This window comes from Anolis carolinensis, chromosome 3, assembly GCF_035594765.1.
Source record: "Anolis carolinensis isolate JA03-04 chromosome 3, rAnoCar3.1.pri, whole genome shotgun sequence".
In the NCBI taxonomy this organism is placed as follows: Eukaryota; Metazoa; Chordata; class Lepidosauria; order Squamata; family Dactyloidae; genus Anolis; species Anolis carolinensis.
Genome location: NC_085843.1, coordinates 285880775 through 285906925, shown reverse-complemented (window position 1 = coordinate 285906925; position 26151 = coordinate 285880775). Strand labels below are relative to the sequence as shown.

Genomic DNA, 26151 nt, shown 5'->3' with positions numbered 1-26151 from the left:
ACCCCCATCTGGGTTGCTTGAATCAATACATTGATTGATTCAATACATTGAATACATTCCAGCTCCTAAATGTCAAGAAGTTCTAAATGTTGAGGTGGAAGCTCTTTTCCTAGAGCTTGAATCCAATGGCTTCATTGTGTCCTCTAGTCTTTGGAGCAGAAGAAAACAAGCTTGCCTCCTCCTAAATAGGAAATCCTTTCAAATACTGAGCCTCATTAAGGAGCAATTCCCTAAACCACATCAAGCCATGCTCCTTAATACCCTTCTCATCTCCAGTGTCCCAAATGAGGAAGGGTAATTGGAGTTTCCAAAAAGTATAGATCTAGCCAAGCTGGACTTTGCAAGAGTTCAAGGAGAAACATCCATATATACAAGTCATGGATTCATTGAAGATGTCCTAAGCAGGAGTGGCCAAATGAGACAAATATCAATGGAAAGAAATAAAGGGACACCGGATTGCCAAACTGATCTACATTTCAATGGGAAAGATCTGAGACTGTGAAATTCTTGATGGGAGGATTTTGGTTAACCAAAGCCCAATGTTCTCAACCAAATGATTGCTGGTTGAGTCTGGATGCATCCATTGGAAAGGCCAGCAAGCAATTGTGCACCTGAATTGCAAAACACCAGCAAATTGACAAGCCACCTCAAAAGGCTGCATTTGCAAAGATTTTGGAAATGGATCCAATGGTGGATAATATGTTTTGATGACTGTGGGTCATGAGGATGATATTTATTTATACCTCGTTCACTCTCTACAAAAGCGACTCAAAGCAGGTGTTAGGGATTCCTCTTCTTCAGAAGAGGAAGGGGAGCAGGAAAGTGTTCATGAATCTGAGGGTGAGTTGGAATCTGAGGAGGAGATTTTGCAAGTACCCACATTTCAGGAGAGGTGAAAGGAAACAGAACAGAGATGTTGTTCAGCTAGAATAGTTGCCAGAAATACAACTGAGTAATTAGGAACTGCCCCAGCATCTGTGAGGGGACTCAGGGCTATAAAGCAGAAGCAGGTGCAGTCAGCTCTTGCTGGCAACAAACTGATTCTAATGCCTAAGCCTTTGCTCCCCTTGTGCCTGCTTCAAGCCTGCATCTTGGGAATTGCTCCTAAGGATTTATTACTGTTTCTTTGTCTGAAGTAAGACTGCTATTTGAATTGGGAATTTATCAGAGACTAAGAACTGTGCTTGCCCTAAGACCTCCTTGCTTCATTTTGCATTATTCCACTGAGTGTGCTGTACTTTATGTTTTGTTGAAGGAAAGCAGGTTTAATTTATGTTCCATAGTATTTGAAGGCTGTTCTTGAAAGACAAAAAAGGACAGAAGCTTATAGCAGTGGTTCTCAACCTGTGGGTCCCCAGGTGTCTTGGCCTACAACTCCCAGAAATCCCAGCCAGTTTACCAGCTGTTAGGATTTCTGGGAGTTGAAGGCCAAAACATCTGGGGACCCAAAGGTTGAGGACCACTGGCTTAGAGGAAAACCATTCCTTTTGGCTTTGGACCAGACCTCTCCCACTCCGTGCTCTCCATCATCAAACTCTCCTTTGTTTATTTATTGCAAGAAGAGTTTGGTTTTCTCTAAAGGAAATCTGGAGGAGTTTGTGTAGGAAATATTATGTGCTCCCTGAGTTGGAAAAAAAATAGCATTTTCTGGGTACTGAGCAAAAAAGCATGTTTTCTTCCCCAAAAGGACTTATTTGAAATTAATCTGAACGGTCTTCAAAAACTGTATATTATAAGGGAAATGGTTTCAATTATTCATTCCCGCTCATAAGAACACAATAACTGAAGATTTGCATCTTTGCATAGCCCTGGTTGATTAAATATTAATTAGGTTTGAAATATATGGTGATGGCTTAACTGTTTTTGTAAATGCTTTAAATTAAATCTTTCGACGGGGCTGTTTGTTTAATTGCTTTTAAACTTCGGTCGCCTGCCAGGCTTTAAATGTAATTTGGCTCTAACTTATATCTGGGGATGTCCCGAGTCTCAAAGAGAGAAGGAAGGAAGGAAGGAAGGAAGGAAGGAAGGAAGGAAGGAAGGAAGGAAGGAAGGAAGGAAGGAAGGAAGGAAGGAAGGAAGAAAGAAAGAAAGAAAGAAAGAAAGAAAGAAAGAAAGAAAGAAAGAAAGAAAGAAAGAAAGAAAGAAAGAAAGAAAGAAAGAAAGAAAGAAGCGAGGCACGGAAGGGGGGAGGGAAGAAGGAAAGGGAAGAGAAAAAGAAGGAAAGAAGGAAACAACTACAAGGTGGATCATACCCAAAAATTCCAAATCCCAATCTCAATGAAAACATGATTGAAAATTTCTGTCACTTATATTTTCCTGATAGTCAGGGGAAATTATTCCAGCTATTATTTGATTATAAATAGACAGACAAACAGACAGACAGATATTCTTTCTGCCCCATTGTAAACTCAAGATATCCTTTTTCAATAGACTTGGACTCTTGGTGATGACATCCAGATGTATTGCCTGGTAACTCTGCCATCTGACAGATCTAAAGGCCCCTTCTTGCAAATGAAAAGGCTATGCAAATATTAGGTTGCTGTGAGTTTTCCAGACTGTCTGGCCATGTTCCAAAAGCATTCTCTCCTGACATTTCGCCCACATCTATGGCAGGCATCCTCAGAGGTTGTGAGCTCTATTGGAAACTAGGCAAGTCAGGTTTATATACCTGTGGAATAATGTCCAGGGTGGGAGAAAGAAAGAACTCTTATCTGTTTGAGGCAAGTCTGAATGTTGGAATTGGCCACCTTGATTAGCATTAAATAGCCTGGCAGCTTTGAAGCCTGGCTGCATCCTGCCTGAGAGAATCCTTTGTTGGGAGGTATTAGCTGGCTCTGATTGTTTCCTGACTGGAATGTCTCTGTTTTCTGAACATTGGTAGCCAAATTTTGTTCATTTTCATGGTTTTGACAAAGGACCCCCCAGTTAGGAAGCAGCCAGGCTTTGAAGCTGCCTGGCTATTCAATGCAAATCAAGCTGGCCAGCTGCAACATTCACACTAGCCCCAAGCAGACAAAGGTTCTTTCTCCCACCCTGGACATCATTCCACACATTTATAAACCCCACTTGCCTACCTCACAACCTCTGAGGATGCCTGACATAGATGTAGGTGAAACGACAGGAGAGAATGCGTCTGGAACATGGCCAGACAGCCCGGAAAACTCACAGCAACCTAGTAATTCTGGCGATGAATACCTTCGACCAAACAATATGCAAATATGTTTGGAATATAATTAAAATGTCTTTCTTGAGAATTGAGAAACTCTGATGGGAGGAATAGTGGACTGGTGGGAATAGTCACAATTTGGGGATTATTTTGTGCAAAAATAAATCATTATTCTGCGGAAAATTATAGATTTGGAAGGGTTATCACAGAGGCCATCCAGTCCAACCCTGTTATACTCCATGCAGCTAAAGCATCTCCAGCAGGGAGCTGTCCAGCCTTTTATTTATGTACTAGCTGTGCCCGGCCATGCGTTGCTGTGGCAAAGTGGTGGTGGTATTGGTTAAAAATTGTTGTGTAATTTTTATTTGACGTTATTTGCATTTTTTAAATTAATTTTATTGTAAGTTATATTTTTATTTATTATATTTTATCATTTTCTTGTATTATTTTTAGTTATTTTCTGTTATTATAGTATTTTATTGTATTAATTTTTTAGTGTTTTTTATTATTTTTTATTGGGTTGCTAGGAGACCAAGTTGGAGGAGCTTAGCCTTCTAACTGGCAGCAATTGGATAAAAGCAATTATTCCTTTCTCTCTAATTAGGACTTTATTTTTCTTTTCTTTTTGTTGTATCAACCTAGAGGCGTGGATGATGGGTTGTGTTGTCAAATTTCGAGGTTGGGGGGCCTGTAGTTTTGTTGTTCTGTGGGTCGCCATGATGCCATCACTCTTTTATATATATAGATTTATTGGTGATATTCAGAGTAAGAAACCCCAACACTTTCCTAGGGAAGACATACTGCTGGACTGCTTTTACCACCACGAAGTTGCTTCTAATGTTCATTTGAAATCCAGCCTTTCACAACTTAAAACCATAAGGTCTGGCTTACCTTCTGGGGCAGCTGAGGATAAACCTGGATTTCCTGGGCAGAAAAGAATGTTAAATCGTATTTGTTTTGAACCTATGATGGAGTTTGTTCAGAGAGATGCCTGCCTTTGCCTGAGGCTGAGAGAGTGTGACTTGCCTGAGGTCTCCATGGCTGAGTGGAGGATTTATGTGTTCAGAGAATGGAAGAGGCCACAAAGGCAGGGATGAAGGCACGGCGCGAACCCAGGTCTCCAGAGCCCGACACTCAAACCACAAAGACCACCCTGGCCTTCACGGTCGTCCTTAATATCCTCCCGTTTGAGTGGCATGCCCACTCTTAATGAAAGGATAACATTTGCTGCCTTGGAAGGTTTGTTGATAGAAGACCTGGAAAGCGATGCCTGAAATGTCACGGATGAAATGAACAGAAGCCGAGGCATCTTTCCTGGAGACAAGAATGTTTCCACTGAGACATGCAAGTGCCAAAGAATGGTCTACTTGCTGTTTCCATTCCTTGGTTTGTGCAAAGCTTGTAGCCAGAAATGGGCTGAGATGATGCAACCTCAGGAGAACATGTATCCTCCCCCAACGTGTCTATTTCCTCCACCCATTCCTCCTTCATCCTCCTCATCTTCCTCTTGTTCCTCTACCAAACTTTCTTCATTTCTTATCTCTTTCTATCCCTTCTTTCCTTCTTTCCTTCTTCTTCCTCCTCTTTCTTCTCCTCTTCCTTCGCAGAAAAAATGAAATGCAGAAAGACAGGATGGGGAACAATGCCTGGCTCGACAGCAGAACGTGTGAAAAAGATCTTAGAGTCCTCATGGGGAACCAGTTAAACATGAGCCAACAATGTGATGCAGCAGCAAAAAAAGCCAATGGGATTTTGGCCTGCATCAAGAGGAGCCTAGTGCCTAGATCCAGGGAAGTCATGCTACCCCTTGATTCTATTCTGCCTTGGTCAGACCACTTTACCTGGAATCACACTGTGTCCTATTCTGGGCTCTGCAATCTAAGGGAGATGTTGACTCTAAGCTGGAAAGAGTCCAGAGGAGGGCAGCTCAAAGGATCAAAGGTCTGGAGAACAAGCCCTATGAGGAGTGGCTTAAAGAGCTGGGCATGTTTAGCCTGTAGAAGAGAAGGCTGAGAGGAGACATGATAGCCATGTATCAATACGTGAAGGGAAGTCATAGGGAGGAGGGAGCAAGCTTGTTTTCTGCTGCCCTGCAGACTAGGACGCAATGGAGCAATGGCTTCAAACTACAGGAGCATGAGGAAGAACTTCCTGACTGTGAGAGATGTTCAGCAGTGGAACTCTCTGCCCCAGAGTGTGATGGAGGCTCCTTCTCTGGAGGCTTTTAAGCAGAGGCTGGATGGCCATCTGTTGGGGATGCTCTGAGTAATATAATAATAATAATAATAATAATAATAATAATAATAATAATAATAATAACAACAACAAAAACAACAACAACAACAACAACACTTTATTTTTCTATCCCGCCTCCATCTCCCCACAGGAACTCGGGGCGGCTAACATGGGGCCAAGCCCAAAGAACAAAAACTAAACAAAATAAAATACAGTAGAATCTCACTTATCCAACATAAACGGGCCTGTGGAATGTTGGATAAGTGAAAATGTTGGATAATGAGGGACTAAGGAAAAGCCTATTAAACATCAAATTCCATTATGATTTTACAAATTAAGCACCAAAACATCATGTTTTACAACACATTGACAGAAAAAGCAGTTCAATACACAGTAATGTTATGTAGTAATTACTGTATTTACAAATTTAGCACCAAAACACCGCAATGTATTGAAAGCATAGACTACAAAAATGCGTTGGATAATCGTATTATAATTAGTTATAATAATAACTAAAAGGCATTGACAACTAAAAAATATTGACAACTAAACTAAAATTTTTGTAAGCCGCCCTGAGTCCCCTCAGGTGAGAAGGGCGGGGTATAAATGTTGTAAACAAACAAATAAATAAATAAATAAAGGTCAACAGAACGTTGGATAAGTGGAGGTTGGATAAGCGAGACTCTACTGTACATGTAAAAACAACATCTTCAAGCAAATAAAACAAGCACATTAAAACCATAGTAGTGCAATATAGTACAATAATAAAAAAGTAAAATAATAAAATGATAAAATGCAAAGACCACCATTTATTTGCAAAGTTAATAAAATGGGAGGGTGGTCTAGACAAAAGTGCAAATATATGTATTGTAATACCATTTGGGAGCGTAAGTGGACAAAGTGCTGAAATATTCTCTAAGAGGAGCAGAATAAAGTGCAAAATATAGCAAGTTTTGTTTAGGTGGGGTTTGTCATGGGACTAATTATTCAAGTACAATTTTCCTGCTTCTTTGCTCCTTCTCTTTGTGCCTCCCCTACTCTTCTACCCTTTTTCTTCCTCTTCTTCTTCCTCCTCCTCTTCTCCTCTTCCTTCTCCTTCTCCCTGCTCTTTATTTCGATCTCTCTCTTCTTGCTAAACTGCAGCTCAGAGCAACTTGCAATTTAAAAAAAAAACCCATACTATTGCTAAATGCATACTCCCAGAAAAATATGAAAATAGGAATTAAGCTTCTGACAATATTAACATTATTTTAAACTGCAGCACAGCCCGCATATGAATGCACAAGTGATTCATCCTCACTCACTCTCCTAATTGGCCTGGTCTTCCTTGCGCATGGCTTTGGCCATCTAGTCTGGGTGATACTGATGCTTGGCCACTTAAGAAGATTATCAGCACATCTGTGCCATTATACAGTGTGTGTGTATGTGTGTGTGTGTGTGTGTGTGTTGGGGGGGATCTCAAAGCTAGTTAGAAACCCTATACCATTCATGAATTGTTCCTGGCGCTGCCTGCAAGTTTCAAGCTCTCATTTGGAAAAAAAACTTGTGGTTTTGCCCACCCGTTTTAGGAGCTTTTGTGATGTGCTCATGAAGGGCTTTGCAAGCATCTACTTGTCTTCCCCGAAACGCCTCCTCGAGGAATGTTGGGCCTTTCCTTGGTTCAGCAACCAGATCCCAGGGCTGTTTTGTTCTCTCCGTGCAAAACATCTCCCAAACAGACGCTTCTGGTATGAACTGCTCAAGACCTCGCCAACAATGGTATCTATTCGGCATCCAACTGTCTGCTTTGCTGGCCTTTTTAACTGGCTCTTTCAAACTCTTGCAACAGAGCCTGTATCCTGTATCCGTACTGGACAATTATAGCAGTTTCACACCATATTAATTGCCATTATCTGCAAGGCCTTTTCGAGAGGGGCAGTGTAATGAAGTACGAATTTTGGTTTGCAAATGTTATGTTTGATTGTGTGTTTATGTTTTAAAAGGGTAAGTATTACAGTTATTGCATCTCAGCACTCAGAGGCTGGTTGCCATGGAGAAGTAGGCGGAGCCAACTGCTGTTTAGTGAAGAAGTGCAGAGTTTTAAAAAGTCAGCGAGTCTGTGCTCTGATGAGGCACAGGGAAGACTGATTCCAGGTTGATGGGATCAAGGAGACTCAATTGTTCATTTTGAGTTGGTTTTAAATAAGTTTGGTGACTTATTTAGTGTAGTCTGTGTCCTGGTAAGGCACAGAGAATCTGTGATAGTATATCACAGGGGTGACTGTGGTTTGAAGTCACTGGATAGTCCAAGTTTCAAACTTTGGGAACCAATCCCAGCTGGACTCACAGAGATCCATTGAAGTAACAGTTTAGAAAGGAGCAGAGGAAGAAGTTTTAACTACCTTAAGTAAAAGAAGTGACACTTTAGAGAGTTGATTCATCTCATTCTAGTATTGTAACTGTTAATAAGAATACCTCTAAGTGAGAAACAACATTGTAACCACCAAGCTTGTGCCTGAATAAACTTGTTATTGTTCTTCCAACATCTAAGCCTCTGTCACATATATTCTAAACCAAGTTATGCTACCCTTTAAAGTAAAAGGTCTCCTTCCTGAGTATTTGGTGGTTGAATCTTTCCACATTGGTGTCAGTCGTTACTAACTCTTTACAAATTGGTGGCAGCGGTGGGATAAAAAGATTCCCCCTTGCCTGAAAGAACCTTAGTCGTTCTTAATAACTCTTTACAGGCAGATCTAGAGAGTGTTTGGTTTAGGAGCCTTTTCTGATCTCCGCTCCACAACCTGCAATGATCTGGGTAACATAAGACCATCGTCTTGGAGACTTAGACATACATAAAGAATTGGGAGAGTCTACAAGGCACGCCCATTGAAATGAAAAGCAGTAGTCAAGAGCTCAGTTGCTCCTTGGCACCCCTTCTTTTGAGCATAAGCAACTCCTTCAACTTTTTCTTCTTCATACCCTTGATGTTCTTTCATTGCTCTTTTCAGGAGTGCATCCAAAATCTCAAGTCCATCTTCAAGCATCTAGAGCTAGTCATGACATGCTAGTTGACATCAACTTGACCTTCAATATTTATTTCTATTTACTTGTTTGCCTGCTTTTTACCCCACTTTTCTTAGTCGTTTTTGCAGAGTTTTCATGGATGCTTCAAGAAAACAGCCTTTTGCACATAACCTTCTCAGCACTGTGCCCATCTTTTTCTCTTACCACAAAAAAAAAGAAAAGATTAATTACGGAGCAAAATATATCTTTGACTTTGGGATTTGCTAGTACTTGCTAGTATGTTAGAACAGACATAAGAAGCAATCCTCCCATGTTTTTCTATGTTAGTACTAGGGCTGTGCAAAGCTCCATTAGTCAGAGATTTATATAGTTTTTTAATACAAACCTCTAAATTACTAATCAGAATACTTATGGTCTTGAGATTCATAGTCTATTCCACAATATGTGTCCAGAGGAGGGTGACTAAAATGATCAAAGGTCTGGAGAACAAGCCGTATGAGGAGCGGCTGAAAGAGCTGGGCATGTTTAGCCTGAAGAAGAGAAGGCTGAGAGGAGACATGATGTATAAATATGTGAGGGGAAGTCATAGGGAGGAGGGAGCAGGCTTGTTTTCTGCTGCCCTGGAGACTCGGACGCAGAACAAATGACAGGAAAGGAGATTCCACCTGAACATTAGAAAGAACTTCCTGGCTGTCAGAGCTGTTCAGCAGTGGAACTCTCTGCCCTGGAGTGTAGTGGAGGCCCCTTGTTTGGAAGCTTTTAAGCAAAGGCTGGAAAGCCATCTGTCAGGGATGCTTTGAATGTGATTTTCCTACTTCTTGGCAGGATTTGGACTAGATGGCTTGTGAGGTCTCTTCCAACTCTATAAGTCTATGATTCTATGATAATGGTAGGCAGGAGAGCTCCATAGGCAAACTTCATCCTTCCAGGTGTTTTGGACTTCAACTCCCACCATTCCTGGCCTAAGGCGCCTTCCTTTTCCCCCTCAACCTTCTCAGTTCTTTTGTGAAACGGGAGTTTTCCTGAGAAGCCAGATTAGGTTTGAGAACGGGGGGAGTGAAGAATAGACTTAAGCGGCCAAGGGGGAAAGGAAAGGGCCTGAGGCTGTGAGGAATGGTGGGAGTCGAAGTCCAAAACACCTGGAGGGAGGTCCCAAGTTGGCCCATGCCTCCGCTATACCCTTCGAACGATCTCCAGGACTTGGGAGCCGTGGCTTCTCAGGCTGAAACTCACTCCAGAGATTGTTTTCCTTACTAAGCATTCGTTACTACAGACCTTTTCGATAAAGATCTGGGTGCCTTGCTTCGAGCTTGTTTGCTAATTACCGTGCTGTGATTTGGAGAGCAACTTGGTTACTGATACTGCGTTGTGAAACGAAAACTACCTTGTCGATCGCCGTCTGCATTGCACAATTTTACAGATACTTTGCAGAAATGCTGGTAATTAATTGCCCAGATGTTCAATGCGACGCCAGGGAGAGTTTCCCCTCCCACACTGGGCTCCACCGATGCGCATGGGCATGCAACCCATAGTGCATTGGGTCCCTTTGTGCAATGATTTGGTTGTGCATTAAGTTGCGTTCGGCACGAGTCCCATTGTGCATTGGTAGCACCGTCACATCAGGCCTAAAATCAAAGTTACATAGAGTTGTCAAAGGTTTTCATGGCCAGAATCACAGGATTGTTGTGTGTTTGGCCATGTTCCAGAAGTATTCTCTCCTGACGTTTCGCCCACATCTGTGGCAGGCATCCTCAGAGGTTGTGAGGTATATACCCAAAGGAACAACCCAAAGGAACATAATGGATCCCCAAAGGCCATCCAGTCCAACCCATTCCTCCAAGTAGGAGGACACCATCCAATCCCTCCTGACAGAGGGCTATCCAGAGAATGAAGGCAATGAAATAGCATATTCCACTGTCAAACAGCTCTTACCATCAGGAAGTGCTTCATAATATTCAGGTGAAATCTCATGTCCTGACATTTGAATCCAAATGAATTCTGCCCTGCGTGTATTAACTGCAAAGCCAATATCTAAATAGCTTTTCTATAGGTAATAAGAGCAGGTGCTGGGTGGAAAATGAAGGAAGAAATGGATGTCATATATTTTGTTTATCTCTGCTTTTTGGTCAGTTCGAAGAGATTCAATGCTCCGGACCCATCCCTCTGTTGATGTGCTCTTCCAAGTTACCTTTTTGGAATATTTATTCATACATTGAAAATAATTATTCTCTTCCCCACACTATAAGCTATTTGGGTGGCCTTCCATGAAATCAATTTAAAAATTAGAAGGATGGCCTTTTACAACAATAAAAAATATGATGTAAAATGGAAGAAATATCTTCTAAATGGTGTAATGTAAATACCTTTCAAAATCGAATACAATACAAGGTGAAATGTTAAAACATTATAATGTATGGATATATTTCACTGGGTTGCTGTGAGTTTTCCAGGCTGTCTGGCCATGTTCCAGAAGCATTATTTCCTGACGTTTCACCCACATCTATGGCAGGTATCCTCAGAAGTTGTGAGGTCTGTTGGGAACTAGGCAAGTGGGGTTTATATATGTGTGTGTGTTTGTGTGGTTTTGTGTGTGTGGAATAATGTCCAGGGTAGGAGAAAGATTTCTTTTCTGCTTGAAGCAAGTAGGAATGTTGCAATTCATCACCTTGATTAGCATTGAATTGCCTTGGAGCTTCAAAGCCTTGCTGCTTCCTGCCTGGGGGAATCCTTTGTTGGGAGGAGTTAGCTGTCCCTGATTGTTTCTTCTCTAGAATCCCCATTTTATTTTAGTGCTGTTCTTTATTTACTTTCCTGATTTCAGGAGAAGAAACAATCAGGGCCAGATAACACCTTCTAATAAAGGATGCCTCTGGGCAGGAAGCAGCCAGGCTTTGAATCTGCAATGCCATTCAATGCTGATCAAGGTGGCTAATTGCAACATTCACACTTGACAAGAGTTCTTTCTTTCTCCCACCCTGGACATTATTCCACAGATATATAAACCTCACTTGCCTGGTATCTAACAGACCTCACAACCTCTGAGGATGCCTGTCATAGATGTGGGCGAAACGTCAGGAGAGAATGCTTCTGGAATATGGCCATGCAGCCTGGAAAACTCACAGCAAACCAGTGATTCTGGCCATGAAAGCCTTCGACAATGCAATATATTTCATGTCTCAGAATCACTACTTTGAGATTCTGGAGATAGGATTGCAAAAAAAGAGAGAAACTTTTCCAAGCTCTGAAGTTCTTATATTACTTTGTTCATTTGGTCATTGAAGTGCAAAAACGTACATATTTCAGTATAAAACCAGTCAGTTGCAAGGGAAGATACAATTAAATGAGTGCATCTGGGTTACGATCTCGGTTATTTTGGGTTTACTTGATAGATAGTAACCAAGACTTTATGGGCTGGAAAACCGTGCATCTTGCAGGGCGAGGCGTTTGTGTCCGTGGGTTGCCTGGGTTTTATTTGCAAAAGCTGCACCCTTGGAACCGTCTTCAAACGCCTCCTCATGTCCAGAAACCCTTAATAACAAGCAACAATCCTTTTTTTTGTGGAGGAATCTGTACTCATTCAAGAAACAGGAGGCAAACAGCAGGAAAGGAATCCTTTTTGGGGTGACATCCATTCTGCAAGTGACAAGTTTTGGGGAAGGACGAGAAACAAATGGCATAAAATGCACAGAGCAAAGAGTCAAATCCTGAAAAGTGCAGGGAAGGTGATTTTGCATTTTTGACAGGCATTTGTGCCAGAGTTCTTGTTGTGCACTTTGAAGTTGTTTCTGATTTATGGGTGCATCTACATTGTAGAATGAATGCAGTTTGACATTGCTTTAACAGCCATGGCTCAATGATATGGAATCCTGGAAGTTGTAGTTTTGCAAGCCTTCTCTGCCTAAGAACTAGAACTAGAATTCCCAGGATTCTGTCGTATTGAATCATGACAGCTAAATGTGTTGTTGATGGCTTTCATAGACAGGATCACAGGGTTGTTGTGTTTTCTGGGCTTTATGGCCATGTTTCAGAAGTATTCTCTCCTAAAGTTTCACCCACATTATGGCAAGTATATACAGCACAACCTCTGAGGATGCCTGCCATAGCTGTGGGCGAAATGTCAGGAGAGAATACTTCTGGAACATGGCCATATGGCCCGGAAAACACACAACAACCCCATGGCATCTAAAGTTATGTCAAACTGTATGTGTTGGAGGCTCCTTCTTTGGAGGCTTTGAAACAGAGGCTGGATGGCCATATGCCAGGAGTGCTTTCAATGAGATTTTCCTGCTTCTCGGTAGAACAGGGTTAGATTGGATGGCCCACAAGGTCTCTTCCAACTCTTTGATTCTATTCATTATAAAGTCCAGATGCACCTAGGTGAGGCTATGGACCTTGCCAAACTACAACTCCTACGACTCCATAGCATTAAGCCTTGTTAGTTAAGATAGGGTCAAACTGTATTCATTCCAGAGTGTTTTATAATGATTGTGATTTTTAATGCCTTTTAAATTTATTTGTGTGTTTTTGTATTTGATATTATTGTATGTTGGTTTTATATCTGTAAGCCACCCCGAGTCCCTCTGGGGAGATGGTGGCGTGGTACAAAAATAAAATTATTATTATTATTATTATTATTATTATTATTATTATTATTATTATTATTAAACAGACCCTAAGAATAACCCATCACAGGTTGTTTTTCACTAAGATTGTTTCCAAAATATTGGCAAACAAAATTCTGCAAAAAAAAACCCCTCCACATTTTCTGTGCAAAAAATAAAAAAGTTTGGGGCCCAACATTTTTTTCCCTATGTACAAAATCCTGTTTCCTGAGCAGAAAGAGCTGCTTTATTCATTGCCACTTTCCAGAATGGGGTGAGTTAAGGACTGCACCCCCAGCCAGGTGTAAATTGCATTCACCTGCATGTAACATCTTGGAAATTCCTCCCGTGGGCTTCCCATCTTATCTGATGTGACCATGATTCACCATGCGTCCTTCTCTCTGCATCAGTTTCATCTCCACTGATCTTTTTGGTTTCACCTGTTGTTGGTGCCCCAGGGTGGATGCCAGCCTCTTGCCTTATAAGGATGTGTCTACACTTTTAGATGAAATAAGGTTTGACACCACTAATGGTCATGCCTCGCTGCTATGGAATCCTGGGAGTTGTAGTTTTGGAATGTCTTTAGACTTCTCTTCCCATTACCAAACTAACTATAACTCCTAAACTTCCATGGCAATGAGCCAAGGCAGTTCAAGTGGGGTCAAACTGCATTCCTTCTACAGCAGTGGTTCTCAACCATGGGTCTCCAGATGTTTTGTCCTTCAACTCGCAGAAATGCTAACAGCGGGTAAACTGGCTGGAATTTCTGGGATTTGTAGTCCAAAAACATCTGGGGACCCCAGGTTGAGAACCACTGGTGTAGGTGCACCCATAGTCTCGGTGGAAACAATCCCATCTGAGAATCTCTTGTGGTGCATCTTCCATCCCATGTATAGCAATCAATGAGAATTCTGGGCAGAATTATACATTTAAGTCCAAATGGGAGCATGTCCATTGGATCCAATTGATTTGATGGGTGGTTGGAATTTCCAAAACATTGAGATCTACTTTTCTGGTTCAACCTTGATTAGAACTTGTTAGTAGAGTAAGACCCTCATATCTAGATGGAGATTTTATTTATTTATTATTTATTTACAGCATTTATATTCCGCCCTTCTCACCCCGAAGGGGACTCAGGGCAGATCACAGTACACATATAGGCAAACGTTCAATGCCTTTGACATAGAACAAAGACAAGACAAACATAGGCTCCGAGCGGGCCTCGAACTCATGACCTCCTGGTCAGAGTGATTCATTGCAGTTGGTTGCAGTTGGCTGCTTTCCAGCCTGCGCCACAGCCCGGGCCACAACCCAGGAGATGCCATCTAGATTGTCATATGATCCAGTTTCTGAATCCAGAAGCTTGTTTTCTGCTGTTCTAGAGACAAGGGCACAATGCAACCATGGATTCAATTTACAGGAAGGACTTCCTGGTGGTCAGTGTTCTTTGGTGGAATACTCGGCTTCTTCAGGATGAGGATCTGGTCCAAGTTTTGAAATATAGGCTAGTAGATGGCCATCTGGTCAGAAGGCTTTCGTTGCATTTTCCTGCCTTGCAGAAGGGGGTTCGTCTGGATGACCCTTGGGAGTCTCTTCTGATTCTATGATTCTATAACAGACATAGATAAACTTGGGCCTTCCAGCCAGTAGGCTGTTAGGAATGGTGGCATTTGAAGTCCAAAACACCTGGAGGGCCTAAGTTTGCCCATGCCTGTTTTATAACTTACCTGCCAAATAAGCACCGCAAACAAAAGATTGAGGCAGCAAAGCAGATGCGTTCCCTATTCCTGGGCTGCTCAAGTCTAGAATAACCAGCTGTGTCCACTTCCCAAAGAAGAAGGAGCATAGTTGCTGATAAGAGATGGAAGTCACGGTTGACCTGACTTCTTGGGGAGCTCAACAGTTTCCTGCAATTTCTATGAATGTAGTTCAAAGCCATGCTGTGACACACCTGCTCTGTGTGTCATGTAATGCCATCAAGCCAATTCAGTCGCCCTTTGGCATCAATTGCCAGAAGATGTGCCCTAGGACACAATGGAGTAATGGACGCAAATGGCCGGAAAAGAGATTCCTCCTAAACATTAGGAAGAACGTTGTGATGGTCAAAGCAGCAGTTTGGCAGAAGAATCTCCTGCTTCCTGGGAGTCTCCTCTTCTGAATAATATTAAACAGAGACCAGATGGTCATCTGTCGGGAGGACTCTGAGAGTGTCCTGCATAGCAGAAAAGGGTGGACTGCATGGCCTTTAGGGGTCCCTTAAAATTCTACAATTCTCTGTAGATTTTAAGCAGAGGCTGAATGGTGTCTTCCTGCAAGGCAGAAGAGGGTTGGACTAGATAGTCCCTGGGGGTCCCTTGCAACACTATGGTGTTTTGAAAGCCAATCATAGATGACTATCTGTCAGGAATGCTTTGATGGTGGCTTCCTGCAAGGCGGAAGGGGGTTGGACTAGATGGCATCAGGGGGTCCCTTGCAACATACTGATTATCTAGTGTTTTGTAAGCAGACGATGGATGGCCATCTGTCAGGAGTGCTTTGATGGTGCCTTCCTGCAAGACGGAAGGGGGTTGGACTAAATGGCCTCTGGATGTCCCTTGCAACACTATGCTTCTCTGGTGGTTTGTATGTGGATGGTCATCTGTCAGGAGTGCTTTGATAGTGCCTTCCTGCAAGACGGAAGGGGGTTGGACTAAATGGCCTCTGGATGTCCCTTGCAACACTATGCTTCTCTGGTGGTTTGTATGTGGATGGTCACCTGTCAGGAGTGCTTTGATGGTGCCTTCCTGCAAGACGGAAGGGGGTTGGACTAAATGGCCTCTGGATGTCCCTTGCAACACTATGGTTCACTGGTGGCTTGTATGTGGATGGCCATCTGTCAGGAGTGCTTTGATGGTGCCTTCCTGGAAGGCCAAAGGGGTTGGACTAGATGGCCTATGTGGGTCCCTTCCAACGCTATGATTCTATGAAACCTTGGCCAGGGTTTTAGCAAAGCATAACGATGGCATGGGTGGTGTTTCCCTTTATGGGGCTGCCTGGGATGCATGGACCCTGGAGAGCCGCACTCCTTGGGCCACCTGGCCATCGACATGTGTGGCCTCTGGCCATTCCAATGCTCTTCTCCGGCCCTTTGGCCCCTTGGTGCTGCTTGTTGACTCAGGCCGGAGGTGGCGGGTGTGTTGCAGGAAATCCTCCATTGGGCCCAATGCTGGCGTGCGCCACGCACCCGACCATGCGCGATAACTATTGGGTTTGGCTGCAAGTCATCTTCAAAATATGTTTTGCTGACAATTATCTTTTTCTTCCCTCTCTCTGCAACTCATTTCCTGCCCAGGGTTCTGGTTTTTTGTTTTTTTCCCTCCTTCCAAAAAAATATTTTTGTGTTGATTCCAAAGCGGCCGTTCTGGTTTGCGCCGAGTTTAGGTTTGCAAGTTTTGTTTGGTTTTACAACAGGCATCAAAGGTAGCTGCAAAGATAAGGGAACCTGCTGGCATTTGGCAAGATTTTTGAGGAGAGAAGGAATTTGTGAAAAATGGGTGAGGCATCGCAAGAAGTTCATCTCCAGACTGCGTTGGATTAAAAAAATGGGTCCAAAGTGGGTCTGGACAATAGGGAAGGTGGCATCCTTGGGACCCTTCTGATGACCCAGATAGGAAGAAATGAAAACAAACCACAAGGAGCTCACGTTCTGCTTCTGGCTTAGAAGGGCTGGGTTTTTTGATGTTAAAATAGTCCACCTAGTGTCCATCTACACTGTAGAATTACTGCAGTTTGGCACCACTTTCTCAGAATTCTGTGCTCTCTCAGTTTCTGATGCTGAGCAGAATTCTGGGAAAATGTAGTTTAGGGAAGGGCTTTTTGCATTCTCTGCCGCAGGTCTCCTCACCTTCCCAAACTACGTCTCCAGAATTCTGTGCTTTCTCAGTTTCTGATGCTGAGCAGAATTCTGGGAAATGTAGTTTAGGGAAGGGCCTTTTTACATTCTCTGCCACGGGGCTCCTCACCTTCCCAAACTACATTTTCCCAGAATTCTGTGCTCTCTGTTTCTGGTGCTGAGCAGAATTCTGGGAAATGTAGTTTAGGGAAGGGCCTTTTTGCATTCTCTGCCATGGGGCTCCTCACCTTCCCAAACTATATTTCCCCAGAATTCTGTGCTCTCTCAGTTTCTGATGCTGAGCAGAATTCTGGGAAATGTAGTTTAGGGAAGGGCCTTTTTGCATTCTCTGCCACAGGGCTCCTCACCTTCCCAAACTACATCCCCCCAGAATTCTGTGATCTCTCAGTTTCTGATGCTGAGCAGAATTCTGGGAAATGTAGTTTAGGGAAGGGCCTTTTTGCATTCTCTGCCACAGGGCTCATCACCTTCCCAAACTACATTTTCCCAGAATTCTGTGCTCTCTCTGGTGCTGAGCAGAATTCTGGGAAAATGTAGTTTAGGGAAGGGCTTTTGCATTCTCTGCCACAGGTCTCCTCACCTTCCCAAACTACATTTCCAGGATTCTGTGCTCTCTCAGTCTCTTTCCCAGTGCACTTAGTCCTGCCCTGCTGCTTTTCTCTCCTCATGGCAAGAGACAGCACATCTCTTCTCAATTGAAAGAGGAATGGCAGCCTTTTTGGCTTCACTTCGCTTGCACTGAAAATAAAAGTGACTTTGATAGGCTTCCGGGCATTACAGAATTCAAACAAAAAAGTATTGAGTGAGCTTTGATTGTTAGGTTTTTGCGTAGACTTACGATTTAAAAATGAAGATTTGCACACCCCCATTGGATAAAGAGACCCTGGAGGTTTTTGGATCATTTGAGAATATAAGGACCCGACCTGTCAGTGCACTCCAACAGTTTGAAGGTAGGGCAAGTCACATTCTCTCATAAGAAGGCAAAAGCAAACCTTCTCTGAGTAAATTCTGCCAAGAAAACCCCATGATAGGCCTTCTGCTTCAGGTCAGAAACAACTTGGAAGCACACACAAAAAACATTGCACTAACACATCCATGATTCCCCAGATAGTTGGAGAACTATGGGAGGTGTAGTCCAGAAAAGGAATAATTATTCACACAGAGGAAATGAAGTCATTCATATTCATGTAAGGAACCAGGAAGCATACCCAGAAATACAGCCTCAGGATAAATAAAAAATAAAATATGCAAAACATAAACCACTGTTTGGGTAGAAATCGAATATCACCAAAGACGTTTCTATTAGCTCTGGATGTACCTAAAGTGAGGAATCAATGTATCTGCACAATCTGAACACCACTTTAATTGTCACGGCTCCATGCGATGGGATCATGGCCATTGTAGTTTGCTAAGGAATTCCATCACATGGAGCCAAATGGTATCAAACTGCATTAACTCTACAATGGAATTGGATCTCTGGAGGAGCCTATTGGAGAATTGAGCCAATGCTCCTCAGGCCTTTGGAGCTGGTTCTTCATGAGGAGACTTCCCAAGGGTAGAAAGATCCCTTAGGTCAATGCCAAGGTGCCCAACCCTAATTGTGTTTTGAGTGCTGATGTCTCATGTGTAAGACCAGAAGGAAATCTCGGTTGCCGTTGAGTGCCTTCAAGATGGGTTCTTCCCAAGACAACTCTCTTCTTCTGCCAGCTATGGCTTCATCAATGTGGCAGAAGCTGAGGTGGGCTTATGCTACAGAAATAAAGGAGAACTGATTTAAAATGTTCCACATGTGGTATTTGACACCAAATAAACTTGCTAGAATCAATACAGGGAAAAACAGTGGAAACTGTTGGAAATGTGGAAAGCACACCGGGACTTTTATACACATATGGTGGGAATGTAAGAAAATCAAGAAATTTTGGCGAGAAATACATAAAAAATGACAAAAATCCTATCAATGTGGCAGATGTTCAGATGTTCTGTCATCTTGCCTTGAGCTGATGCAGATGCATATCCATCCTGTCTCTTGTTCATTGATGTGAAAGCATGAAAGACAGACCCATGAGTATTTTAGGATAGAAGTTTCCATTAGCAGGGAGGAGATGGGCTAACTAGATGATCCTTCTAACTTTATGACTGAGATCCTACATGGAGGAAAAAGAGAGTGCAACTTTATCTTCATGGAATTGTGGCAGATGGACAACCCTGGGCCATTTACACACAGTTTGACTCCACCTTAGCTGCCATGGTTCAGTGTCATGGAATCATAGGAGTTGTAGTTCCACAAGATCTTGAACCTTCTCTGCTGAAGAGTCACCAAACTGCAACTCCTGCGATTCCATAGTATTGAGACATAGCAGTTAATGTAGTGTTCGTGCATTAATTCTACCGTGTAGATGCACCTCCATCTTCTTTTTGTGACCAACTGAATGCACACGAGTGTTGACTCTCAAATGCACAATGCACAGACATGCTCAACATATATATGCTTCCATGCATAATGGTGCCTCATGCACAACTACTACATTTTTGTCCCATGGGGCATGGGGCATGGACAAAATTGTCCAACTCCTTCCTTGCAATAAGATATCAATTGGGTTGATTCTGCAATACTATGTTTCAGGTTACGTAATGGTACAATAGATTGTTGTTCTCATGCGCTTTCAAGTCATTGTCAACCTGTGGTGCCTATAACATAATTTTATCATGGGATTTTCCTGGCCAAATTTGCCTTTGCCTCCCTCTGAGGCTGAGAGAGTGTGACTCACCCAAAGTGGGATTCCATGTCTGAGCAGAGATTCAAGCCCTGGTTTCCAGTGTGCAGTGCTCACACCAGTACATCACACTGGTTCCTTGGGTTAAGCAGTATGGAAGCTCAATGTTGCTGAGATCCTACATTATTCTTGCGCAACCTAAGTCTACAATCATTTATTTAAGTGATAGTTGCACTTCCCCACCCCTCTGCTGAATCCTCACATTGAGCAACCTATTGTCTTCCCATCAATGCGCCCTTGTGCAATGGGGAATAATGCACAGTGGCTCTTTCTGCATTCCCGGGGGATAAAGTGGGGCATGGAGAGAACTGGCACATCATTATACACCGTCCAAGAATGCACAACTGCATTTATAAAGGTTGCACCTACAAAATCCATCTTTTATTATTATTATTATTATTTAATTTTTTTAATGTTAAAATTTATAATTACATGAGATACATAAATGGAATCAATTTGCATTCTCAGTAACAATCCATAATGGAGACATTGTAGACAAATTAATATGGAAATATACTTATCAATGAAACAATAATAAAAGTAAATAAACACAAAAATACACAAACATTTCAACAGTTAGTAAACATCTTAACTAAATCAGAACTATCCTGATCTTCAAAGCTGAGAATTACTTCATCAAAATCACCTACAAAACCCATCTTATGCAACTGTGAGCTGGATGCAGACATTATGATATGGTCAAAGAAGGTGCCGCCACATGTTTGTTTCCATTGCTCTGGAGACTAGAACATTGGAACAATGGATTCAAATTGCAGGAAAAGAAATTGCAGTGCAGAATGAATGCAGTTTGACACCACTTTAACTGCCATGGCTCCATGCAATGAAATCCTGGGAGATGTAGTTTTGTGAGGCACCAGCACTCATTGGCAGAAAAGGCTACAGACCTTGTAGAAGTGACAACTCCCCGGACCCTGAATAATGGCATTGAAATGGTGTCAACCTGCATTAATTTGATAGTGCTGTAGATGCACTCTGCATATCATTTCCATATGCATCCACAGCGTACAAAGCTTTTAAAGCCATTTAAACTTATTGCTGCATTAAACTTATTTAATTATTCTGCCATTTCAAACTTTGTAACTTGCTTTGGTGCATTTTGTGAGCCTCACTCAGACCTTCGATATGGGATGGGCTGTGGCGCAGGCGGGAGAGCAAGCCAGCTGCAATGAATCACTCTGACCAGGAGGTCATGAGTTCGAGGCCCGCTCGGAGCCTATGTTTGTCTTGTCTTTGTTCTATGTTAAAAGGCATTGAATGTTTGCCTATATGTGTAATGTGATCCGCCCTGAGTCCCCTTCGGGGTGAGAAGGGCGGAATATAAATGCTGTAAATAAATAATAAATAAATAAATAGTGCAGTCATGCCTATGGCCACATGACCTTGGAGGTGTCTACGGACAACGCCGGTTCTTCGGCTTAGAAATGGAGATGAGCACCAACCCCCAGAGTCAGACATGACTGGACTTAACGTCAGGGGAAACCTTTACCTTTTTATAAATAGTGCAATAATAATCACAACACAATATATGCAGCTTCTCTAACAATTCCGTGGTCTTCAGAAGTTAACAATGCGAAGCCAGCGCCCCAAACAAAACTCTTTGGCTCAGTGAGTTCAGCCTGTGGGATGCAAACCTGCCCGGACAGCTTCCTTGCAAGATCTGGTTCTGCGGAGAAGAAGGGCGTGTGCCTGCCAGGGATGGAGAGGCCAGAGCCCTGCTTTGCTCTTTTTTTGGAACTGCCTGGAAGCTCTTCCCTGATGTTGCCGAAACCTAAACATCTCGGCTCAGGAGTGTTCCCAGCAGAGAAGGACTTTGGGACTGCACACTTGCGAAACATGCAAAACCTCAATGTGTTGTCGAAGGCTTTCATGGCCGGGATCACAGGGTTGTTGTATGTTTTCCTCGCTGTCTGGCCATGTTCCAGAAGCATTCTCTCCTGACGTTTCGCCCACATCTATGGCAGGCATCCTTAGAGATTGTGAGGTTTGTTGGAAACTAGGCAAGTGGGGTTTATATCCCTGTGGAATGATGTCCAGGGTGGGAGAAAGAACTCTGGTCTGTTGGAGGCAAGTGTGAATGTTGCAATTAAACACCTTGATTAGCATTGAATGGCCTTGCAGCTTCAAAGCCTGGCTGCTTCCTGCCCGAGGGGGAATCCTGTGTTGGATTCTTTCTCCCACCCAGAGCCCACCCAGAAGAATTCCAGACAGGTATCAATCAGGGGCAGCTAACGACACTGAACAAAGGGTTCCCCCAGGCAAGGATGTGAAGCTGGGAAGGCCATTTAATGCTAACAAAGGTGATTAATTACAACATTCGCACAAAACCCTGAAACCCAAAAAAAGATTACCATTTTACTTGAATCTAATATGTACCCTAATTTTGGGAGGTAATTTAGTAAAAAAAAAAAGGTGAGCATTATAATTGAGTAAATACGGCAATTAGAATTTGTTTTGTTTTTGTTTTTCATTTTTATTATATGTAAATGTTACAAACAAGAAATATACATACCTATATGTGTGTATGTATGTATATATGTATATATATACACACACACATACATACATACATACATACATATACGTAGGTCTTCCCTTCTCCAATATGGGTGTCATATGTGTCTTTAATTTTAGCATTACAGTAGAGTCTCACTTATCCAACAAAATGTTGGATAAGCGAATATGTTGGATAATAAGGAGGGACTAAGGAAAAGCCTATTAAACATCAAATTACATTATGATTTTACAAATTAAGCACCAAAACATCATGTTTGACAACAAATTTGTCAGAAAAAGCAGTTCAATACACAGCAATATTATGTAGTAATTATTGTATTTACGAATTTAGCACCAAAACATCAATGTATTGAAAAGATTGACTACAAAAACATTGACTTCTAAAAGGCAGACTGCATTGGATAACCGAGAACGTTGGATAAGCAAATGTTGGATAAGTGAGACTGTACTGTATGCAGTTTGTAGTAGGTAGATTGGAGTTTGTGTTTGTTTTACAGTAGAGTCTCACTTATCCAACATAAATGGGCCGACAGAACGTTGGATAAGCGAATATGTTGGATAATAAGGAGAGATTAAGAAAAAGCCTATTAAACATCAAAATAGGTTATGATTTTACAAATTAAGCACCAAAACATAATGTTATACAACAAATTTGACAGAAAGGGTAGTTCAATAGGCAGTAGTAGTAATTACTGTATTTACGAATTTAGCACCAAAATATCACGATATATTGAAAACATTGACTACAAAAATGTTTTGGATAATCCAGAACATTGGATAAGTGAGTGTTGGATAAGTGAGACTCTACTGTATATGGTATTTGTTTTTATTGTCCGTCGATTTTACATACAAAGATATATGTCTAGGTCTATATCAATATCAATATCTGTATATAGGAAGCTTCTCCTCCTAAAATTCTGCTGACCCTTGAAACGCTCCTTTTCCACCTGCCTTCTGTGTCTCCGAATATTTTTCTTTCCTCCCTGGAAACTGGCCCTTGGACCCATAGCTGTTACCCAACCACGTTCCATACTGTGCACAAAGACTGTGGTTAAGTTATCATAGTGAAAGTCTTGCAGACGTCTCTTCTGGTGCAATTTTTAGAGGAAGATGATGGGAGATTAGATAGGTCATAGCCATGGAGGAGGGGAACGGAACGTGCTTTCCCAATTCAGAAACACTGGGATGCAAGAGGCATTACTCAGGCCGCAGGAATGTCCAGGAGCAGAGAGACGTGGGTGGGACCCACCTCTGAGATCCAGCGTGAGGTCATTCCATGAACTCCATAGTTGGTTCAGCCTTCCCATAGAGTTGGACAGAGATGCAAAGTTCATCTAGTCCAGTGATTCTCAATCTGTGGGTCCCCAGATGTTTCTCAACCTGTTTGTCCCCAGTGTTTCACGATGGAGAGAGCACTGAGTGGGAAAGGTCTGGTCCAAAGCTGGAACATCAGGAAGAACTTCTTGACTTTGAGGGCTGTTCAGCAGTGGAACTCTCTGCTCCAGACTGTGGTGGAGGCTCCTTCTTTGGAGGCTTTGAAGCAGAGGCTGGATGGCCATCTGTCGGGGGTGCTTTGAATGAGATTTTCCTGCTTCTTGGCAGAATGGGATTGGACTGGATGGCCCATGAGGTCTCTTCCAACTCTACAATTCTATGATTCTATGATTCTATGATTCTAAAGCCAAAAGGAATGGTTTTCCTCTAAGCCAGTGGTTCTCAACCTGTGGGTCTCCAGATGTTTTGACCTTCAACTCCCAGAAATCCTAATAGCTGGTAAATTGGCTGGGAATTCTGAGAGTCCTAGTCCAAAACACCTGGGGACCCACAGGTTGAGAACCACTCGTCCAAACCCCCATCTAGTCCAAACCCCTTTTGTGTCAATGAAAAACAACACCGGTGAAAGACGAAAAGCTGGAAGGTGTCCACCAAAAATGGTCAAAGTTCTAGTAGCCAAGCCTATGAGGGGCTCTTGAGGGACCTGGGTAGGTTTATCTTGGAGAAAAGAAGGCTGTGAGAAGGGGACTGGATGGTCCTTGTGGATCTCTTCCAACTTTAGAGGAGGATTTTGTCTTCTGCCTGTGTGTGTATCTTTTCCTTTTTGGTTAAATTTGGTGTTTTTTATGTGAAGTTGATGGTTCTTACTTCAAGTTCTGGCCCTGAGATCTCCAGGCCTGGGATACCTCAATGCTATTCCACATTTGGGTGGTAGGTTGTTGTCATTGTTGTTTATAAACTGTATTTTCTTTCTCTGAGGAGACTCAATGGCGAACAGTAATAAGAGCAATACACGTTCAAGTCTTGATGGTGTTGCAAGGATCTCAAAAGGGAGTTTTGTCTTGACAGATACTCATCCTCAGACGTTCTTGCCAAAGGAGTAGCTCTCAAAACAGGTCTTACACGAATGAGTATACGCATGATTAATATGTTGAGGTGCGCAATCCTTCCCTACCCTTTGGACAAGAGAAAAGGAGTTAGGATGAGCTGTAATATTAACAGCAAAATCTTGATGTCTACAGTGTTGATGAGGATTCTGACCATGAGATGCATGTGTCCCCAAGGATTAACTTGTTCTCTCTGACAGTGGGATTTTCTCAAACAGGCAATGAGATTTGCAAATGAATCCTACCCTTATCTTCCACAAAAAATACCTGAAATGTAAGATGATGGAAATCATGTGTCCTGATAAACTGGCACCTCAAAGTAGCATCTCTTCCAAAGATATGCTAAACTTAGCCTTTCCAGTTTGAATTCTTTTGCAAACCCATTGTGTGCATTCTTCCACAGGCAACTTGCAGGCAACGCGGGCCTTGATGGTGGCCAGCATCCTCCTGGGTCTCATTGCCTCCTTTGTCGCCATGATTGGCATGAAATGCATGAAGTGCCTGGAGGACGATGAAGTCAAGAAGATGCGGATGGCGGTCCTCGGGGGCATCATCTTCCTTGTCTCAGGTGAGGAACATCAGGTTGCAACTCACAGTTCCCAGGACCAGTATTCATGTCTGGAAAACTATGTTCTCTCCAGACATTTTGTAGGTCTTCCAACATACTTTTATGCCATGCTTCCACAGAAGTTGACCTCAGATGGAAGACCTAGAAATTCTAGAGAAGTCTTCTGTCTAGGCATTTCGTAGGTCCTCCAGCAAAGCATATTTCTACCAGAAGTTGACCACAATGTCATTCTGGAAGACCTAGAAATATTAGTGAGGTCTTCTCTCTAGGCATTTTCTACATCCTCCAGCATCATTCTGCAGCTGGAAGTTGAACTTAGAACTAGCATCTAGACATGTAGGTAGTACTCTATCTAAGCATTTTCTAGGTCCTCCAGCATGATGTTCCTGGCTGTTCTCAGAGGCATCATCTTCTTGTTTCAAGTTAAGAACATCATGCTTGTTTTGGAGTCATGCAAAGGACCTAGAAATGCACATGTGGTGTTCTCGCTAGGCATTTTCTAGGTCCTTGAGCACAATGTCGTTCTGGAGTGAAACCCTCCTGGTGGAAGCACACCATAGAATGATGCTGGAGGACTTAGCAAATGCTGTGTTTGATCCATGGTGCTGTGTTTCCACTGTAAGTCCAGGATGACTCCCACAAAGGTGTAGGGATCATGCAATCCTTTTAGCACCGTTCCTTCTGCAGAAGGAGGAGATTTCTGGTGGTGGAACCAAGTGTCAGACCAGCAGGGCTTCTGTCTGCCTCAGAGCCACTGCATCCCTCCATCATGACGTTCATGCCCACTTTCATCCAGAGGCCATGGCTTCCCTTGCTTGGACCATGACGAGATCTGTATGTCCCTCTTTGGAAACTTCTGTGGACTCACGGCCTGTTCCTCTCTCTCTTTTCCCCATTTGCAGGGTTCGCCACCTTGGTAGCCACATCATGGTATGGAAACGTGATCGCCCAGGAGTTTTTCAACCCATACACTCCAGTCAATACCAGGTAAAAGGA

General features: G+C 42.7%; 1 protein-coding gene across 1 annotated transcript in view; it reads left to right on the top strand.

The window, feature by feature from the left end:
• cldn1 (claudin 1) overlaps positions 1-26151 on the top strand; it is a 45609-nt gene that overhangs the window by 13371 nt on the left and 6087 nt on the right. Inside the window, exons 2-3 of the mRNA XM_062976938.1 lie at positions 24991-25155; positions 26058-26142. Coding sequence (XP_062833008.1) covers positions 24991-25155; positions 26058-26142 — 250 coding nt within the window. The remainder of the gene's footprint in view (positions 1-24990; positions 25156-26057; positions 26143-26151) is intronic.